Below are 7,267 nucleotides of genomic sequence, written 5' to 3'. Positions count from 1 at the left end.
GTACACACATGGCTCCGCTCCGTACACCTCGTACACACATGGCTCCGCTCCGTACATCTCGTACACACATGGCTCCGCTCCGTACACCTCGTACACACATGGCTCCGCTCCGTACACCTCGTACACACATGGCTCCGCTCCGCACACCTCGTACACACATGGCTCCGCTCCGTACACCTCGTACACACACGGCTCCGCTCCGTAGACCTCGTACACACACGGCTCCGCTCCGTACATCTCGTACACACACGGCTCTGCTCCGTACACCTTGTACACACACGGCTCTGCTCCGTACACCTCGTACACGCGGCTCTGCTCCGTACACCTCATACACACACGGCTCTGCTCCGTACACCTCATACACACGCGGCTCCGCTCCGTACACCTCGTACACACACGGCTCCGCTCCGTACACCTCGTACACACACGGCTCTGCTACATCCACCCTGTAAACCCCTCCTGACCCCACACATAAACTTCCCCTCATCCAGCACCATGACAACCAGCACAGCAGAGTCCTGCATACACTGAGGCCCCTGATCATGTGACCCCTGACTCCTCCCCTCCTGTGACCTCATCCCAGGTCTTGTGCGCACAGAACAGCCATATATGTGGTGTGCGGCTCTGCAGGTGGAGGTAGGTGCTGGAGATTCCCCATTACTGGGGGGGACAGTAACCCTTCCATTACTGAGGTGATTTGGGGGGGGTTGTGCTCCAGGAGACATATTTTCCCTCCGTTCCCGGTGCTGTAGACTCAGACCTGGCGGTTGGGATAGTACTGTAACAATTATGTGGGTACTAAGGAATCTGATAGCGTGGGATGACACCAGTCTGAGAGCAAAGCTGCAGCAAATGATGTATTTTAACCAAACAAATGCAAAGAGAGCTAACACAGATATTCCTACAACTGTAACTAGTTGCTCATCACAATATGGTAAATCATAGCACACTGAATAGAGGGACACGACCGCTAATATGAACCAGTCCAGCAAGGATATGACGCGGGAGCAAACAAGACACTTAAATGAGGAAGTCAGTAGGTTATTAGTGTGAATGCACACAGTACTTAAACGTGGGAATCCAGCAGAAGTGTCATGGGAATGCACACAGTATTTAAACGTGGAAGTCCAACAGTAACTTGATCACACGTGCGCCCAGTACTTGTTTGTGGAAGTTCAATAATACGCAGATGGTGCGTTGTGAGAATGAAGTCCTGAGAAAGAGAGGATGAGGGGAAAAAGAGGGAGAGCGCTATCTAAGCGTAGCTGATGAGTAAATCAATCTTGGTGAGAAAAGCAACACTTGAATCTTGCTCACCTGGTGTGGTTGTGCAAAGAGGCACAACACTGGGAAACTTTTAGCAAACAAGGGTGTCCTTCCACTGGTGTGCTGCTCGTCACAGCAGTTCCAGAGGCGAGAGGCAGCACCAAGACAACGCCGGTCAGAATCCAGGAGCACACGGAAGATGGATGGCAGCTGAACATGGCGAGGGGGACCACCGAGTAAAGAGCAGGAGAAGCAGGGAGCCAACAGCACAAAATACTCAGGCACAGGAGAACACATGACCCAGACTTAAATAATCAGGACAGACAGGAAGTTCCATGACAGGGCAAGATCAAAGACTCCATCTTGGATCAGGGTGAACAGGCACAAGGAAAATCCCGAATCCTTACGTTACTCCCACCTCAGAAGTGGTGTCAGGACGATCCAGGACCAGGCTTGTCAGGATATTTCTGATGGAACAGAGACATTTTTTGAGGAGCACAGATATTGCCCACCGGCTCCCATGAGTTCTCCTCAGACGGATATCCTTGCCATTTGATGAGGTGCTGCAGTTGATTCCTGCGCATCCTAGAATCCAGAATCTTTTCTACAATAAACTGTTCTTGTAACAGAACTCCCAACCGCATATTGTGAGAAAACGAGGTCTGGCGAAAAATACCGCCAACCGCCCTCGAACTCACCAGATCTGCTCTAAACATACCATTTTAACAAGGAGAAAAAAGAAGAGCATCGATGAACATTTCATAAGACAAAATTTATTCCATAAATAGTACACAAACATGTAATTAAGTACCAAGTAACATTAATTAATAACAAAAATGAATGCCTGAAAAATGCTGAGAAAAGAGCCCCCATCCCCCACAACCCCCCAAGTATCACCACCAAAGGTGGAACACACAGGGGGCTCCTGCCCCGCCCCCCCAAAGAAAAGGGAAAAGGCTAGAGAGAAAAATCACATGTAGGAAGATGCTATATCAAAAGCACCAGTGTGCCTAGCCTGAAAAAGAAAGCGCCCATGTCACAGCAAAGATGTCCATAATAGGACACATAGAAACATCATTAATTGTAATAGCCGACATAGGAGCACAACTTACCAAAAAGCGGGGGCAGGATAGGGAGACAGTCGGCTATTACAATTAATGGTGTTACTATGTGTCCTATTATGGACATCTTTGCTGTGACATGAGTGGTTGATATAACACCGAAAATACTGCTCCAGCGTCTGATTAGTCCACTCCTTTTGCCCATTGGTCTAAGGATGATATGCTGATGACAGACAGGCATTGATACCAAGTGAGAACAAAATCTTTTCTAGAATCTGGGGGTAAATTACACTCCCCGATCAGAAATAATCTCATCCGGAACTCCATGCAGCCAGAACGCATTCTGAATGACCAGCTCAATTGTTTAATTAGCTCAGGGAAGACCAGTGCAAGGGATGAAGTGAGCAGCTTTAGTAAGACGATCCACCACCACTAGAATAGCCTAGGGGTCTTAAAACATGCACATACCTCACAAGAGAGAACGTAGCTCTTCACGTCCATCAGACAGGTAGGCCACCAGAAGAAACAACGTAGGAACTCCGGTGTCTGCTGTACCCCCCGATGACCAGCCAACTTAGAATCGTGGACAAACTTGAGAACCTGCAACCTTACGATCTCCAGAACGATGATCCTGAACCCACATACCGTTCCAGAGAACTAGATTCACATCATCAGTAGGGTTAGCAAGGAATGGGTCAGAGTCATAGGCCTCCTTAATAGTCTTCCATATGTCCTTATTCTGGATGACTCCGACAAAATTGACATCAGACAAAATGGTCTTGGATGGGGTGCCAGGTACGGAATCTGTGGCATGGATTCAGGACAAAGCACCCGCTTTCCCATTACGTGAACCTCGGCGGTAAGAAATTACAAAATTAAATTGGTTAAAAAACAAACTCCAACGAGCCTGACTAGGAGAAAGACATCTAGCAGACCTCAAAAATTCTAGGCTACGATGATCCGATAATAACTTGTTGCGCTGACCCCTGCACATGGTGCCTCCATTCTTTAAATCCAGCGATGATGGCTAAGAGCTCGTTGTCTCCCACATCATAGTTCTTCTCTGCAGCAGAAAGTTTATGGGAGAAAAAAAGCACATGGATGTAACAGACCTTTCTCCCTTGTTCTTTGTATGGTCCCCAATGCACAATCTGAAGAGTCCACCTCCACGATGAAAGGATGTGCTGGGTTAGGATGAATCATCAGTGGTGCAGACATAAAACGGGACTTAAGACAGTCAAAGGTATCCTGAGCCAGTGTAGACCACAAGAAAATCTTTTCCTTCTTGGTTAGTTGCGTAATAGGTCACACAATCTCAGAGAAATTACGGATAAATCGTCTATAAAAATTAGCAAACCCGATAACGCATTGTACCTCCTTGACATTCTTAGGTGCAGGCCAATCAAGAATAGCCTGAATCTTACTTGCCTCCACGTTAAGCCCCTGTGCCGAGATGACATAGCCTAAAAATTTTATCTCAGTGCGGTGGAACTCACACTTCTCCGGCTTAATGTAGAGATCATTCTCTTTCAGGTGTCTTAAAACAGTCTTAACATATTCTTGATGCTCCTGCAAAGAATCGGAGAAAATCAAAATATTGTCCAGATAGATTACAACAAATTGATCTAGCAAATCTCTAAAGATGTCATTAGCCAAGTGTTGGAAGGTGGATGGAGCATTGCAGAGACTAAAAGGCATCACAAGGAAAAGTTTAGCAAACAAGGGTGATCCTTCCACTGGTTTGCTGCCCGTCACAGCAGTTCCAGAAAAGAGGCGAGAGGCAACACCCAAGACAACGCCAGTCACTGTACCTATAGCGTTTCAGAATCGCTCCCATGGCGCTAGAAAGGGTACACACAGATAAAAGTCAACCAGGTCCAAACATAGACATTTCAGATCTGACCTCCACACTGACCTTTATCTGCACGTACCCTTTCTGGTGCCATGGGAGTGATTCTAAAAACGCTACAGGAACAGCTGGCATTCAATATGGTCCCACTTTTAATACATGTAGGAGGCTGTAATGGCACAGCGAATATAAAAATCGCCCCATTATGAGAATGCCTTGGCGTGGCAGGGTGGCGCAAAGAATTGATCAATTGTTTGTTAATTGTCTCATTTTGATATACATTTAGAAATTAATATGTGCATGTGCACTTTTTGTATTGCGTTCTGACCATAAGCAGCTCTGCCTTCTCCCCTTTTATTTTGAACATGGACAGCACACATACACACGGACATGGATATCACTGGTGCTGTTTTTTTCCAGTAACGGAAATATCAAAATATGTGAAGTAGGCCTTAGTAAGCCATTCATGTTCATGTCTTTAAGAGAAAATATAATTGAACATCTACATTATACATCTCATTACAATTTTCCCTTATTATCTCCAATAATTGTGTTCTTACGTGGGATCTTTATGATATTACATCGTCATCTTCTTCCAATTCAGGTCCATACAATATTTGATCCTCTCAGTGGAGATCTTCTATATAAGAATATTTTCCTCATTGACCCATCAAGGATGTATAGGAGCAGGGATAAGATGGCGGAGAGGATATTACACCTCACCCTAGAGATCCTCTTCCAGCTTACAGGAGAGGTGAGAAATATATGGGAACAAATGGACAGAACTGGAGAGGTGAGGGCTCTGGAAATGTCTGTAGTGAGATTTATTACTGTGTCTCTCCATAACCAGGATTACACAGTAGTGAAGAAGACCTCTAGTGAGCGCTGTCAGGCCCCTGTGTCAGAGGGACGGGGTCTGAGTCAAATCACTGGGCCATCACCTCACCCCCTGATACATAAGGACATCAATGACCAGAAGATCCTAGAACTCACCTACAAGATGATTGAGCTGCTGACTGGAGAGGTGACACTGCTGGGAATGCTGGGACATTATACAGTAATGCTATGATGGGATCAGGGGGATGATGGTATCATTTTATGTGTCAGGTTCCTATAAGGTGTCAGGATGTCGCCATCTATTTGTCCATGGAGGAGTGGGAGTATTTAGAAAGACACAAAGATCTGTACAAGGACATCATGATGGATGTTTCCCAGCCCCTCACATCACCAGGTAATAGACAGGACTAAACACACACGGCCTATAATTATCTGTATGTTAAGAATGAATTCAGTCCCTGTATGTGTTTTCTCCAGTTCTATCCAGTAAGAAGTCAACACCAGAGAGATGTCCCCCTCCTCTCCCTCCACAGGACTGTAAAGAAGAAGATCCCAATGTTCCTCAGGATCATCAGGTAGATGGAGAGAAGGTGTCATGAGATCTCCCCTATGATGTGTAGGTGGCTGTGAAGGTTTTGTGCTCAGTCTTGTTTTACCCACCAGTATTATATGTGTTATACTTGTGTTATGAGGACAGTCGAGATGGCAGGATTAGAGCTGATCATAGATGTGACTTCTCCATCTTGTCTGTGACTTGTACAATATTTGTTTCAGGGTAAAAATCTGACCAATATTAATAATACAGAGACATATGTGAAGGGTGATGAGCGGTGTAAAGAGGAGATTCCTACAGATAACGGCCCAGGTGAGTAGGAACCACTAAATGTAGAGAAGTCATGGATTATCCTTCCTGCCAAATTATATGTTGCATTGTTTTAGGGTTTGTTACTCAGAGCTTTTTGATGTGCATTTTTACTAACTGAAAGATTTAGTGCTTCAACAAAAAAAAGACACTTTTAACTTTTTTTTATGAACGCATTTTCGATGGAACATTTCAAAGGCCAAAATTGAAGTAAATAGTTGCAAGTCATATTTAAGTATGAGATAGCCAAGATGATTGTCTATAAAATAATGGTATTCTCTCGTTCGAAGCAGTGGTGGATGATGAGATATGGAGTCTGAAAGTTAAAAGTTGAAAACATTGTTAACCTTTTGCTTGTCAGTGTAATACCGGTTTTCCATGAATAGAAATATAAGGCTGATCTCTGTACGATCAGCTCTGTTTACTTGATCATGTGATTGACCCAGCCCAAATCCATTCATAGCAGGAATGTATTATTCTCTGCTGTGTACAATGTTTCCTTAATCGGTCACCAGGTCATCTGGAAGAAGAAGCATGGGGGGGGGGCAACTAGCCATCAGTGGAAGAGGATTATTAATAATAATATCTCATGAGGTATAAATCCTTAAGGGCCAGGGATCTCACAACAATGTTTATAGGACACGTGCTGTGCACCAGCCCTGCCGTGGACTTGTTGTGGTGGCAGCTCAGAAGAGGTAAGTAAAACCCTTATATGATTGGCCTCTATGACCTTAAGATATGGATTCAGAGTATATTTCAAATCAGGATTTGTATAGCGATAATCCAGTACCACATAGAAAGGTTGAAACTTTACTTTTATTTCCTGGTTAAAAACAGTCCTTATGTGCAGGGGCCACATCCCCACTGACGCGTTTCTTGCTTGTTCACAGCTTTTATTCATAACTTGGGGAACAATACCCATTATCAGAGTATTAAACACTGGTGATTACATGGTACAGGAATAATTCCTTTATCCATTAATAGATCTTAACAACATAGAAATGAGATACAATAATAAAAAGAGAAGGATATATGTAAGATGCTAACAGAGGTACATGGGATCCATTTTTTAAATGTATTCTTTTTGGTTTTCGAGTATAAAGTTCTAGTACTCATACTGTCTCCTGTGTTAGAAGGATTCTTTTCAACTCTCCTTCTCACGAGGGCTTATTAATACCAATGAAGTTGTCATGGTCCTGAGTTCAAACCCTTGAGACAGTGTTTTGTGGCTTCTCTGTCCACTGAACCACAGCAAACACACCTTTTTCTCCAGTTGTTTAGGTTCTGTTATTGTGGCTGCAGTCTGTTTAGATTAACAGAGGTGTTTTCATTTGTCTGCCTTATCACCTTTCAGGTGAGACTGTAATAATTATAGGGGATAACTCAGGAAAC

At 44.3% G+C, this 7,267-nt stretch overlaps 1 protein-coding gene across 1 annotated transcript in view; it reads left to right on the top strand.

The window, feature by feature from the left end:
• The first annotated feature begins 595 nt into the window (after positions 1–595).
• The window catches only part of LOC143766193 (uncharacterized), a 65,740-nt gene continuing 59,068 nt past the window's right edge, over positions 596–7,267 (top strand). The window contains exons 1-6 of the mRNA XM_077253672.1: positions 596–636; positions 4,781–4,930; positions 5,027–5,200; positions 5,284–5,407; positions 5,491–5,588; positions 5,788–5,878. Coding sequence (XP_077109787.1) covers positions 610–636; positions 4,781–4,930; positions 5,027–5,200; positions 5,284–5,407; positions 5,491–5,588; positions 5,788–5,878 — 664 coding nt within the window. The 5' untranslated portion in view covers positions 596–609. The remainder of the gene's footprint in view (positions 637–4,780; positions 4,931–5,026; positions 5,201–5,283; positions 5,408–5,490; positions 5,589–5,787; positions 5,879–7,267) is intronic.

The sequence above is a fragment of the Ranitomeya variabilis genome, chromosome 4 (genome assembly GCF_051348905.1).
Source record: "Ranitomeya variabilis isolate aRanVar5 chromosome 4, aRanVar5.hap1, whole genome shotgun sequence".
NCBI lineage: Eukaryota > Metazoa > Chordata > Amphibia > Anura > Dendrobatidae > Ranitomeya > Ranitomeya variabilis.
The sequence above is the reverse complement of the archived record's forward strand: the minus strand, read 5'-3'. Positions and strand labels throughout refer to the sequence as shown.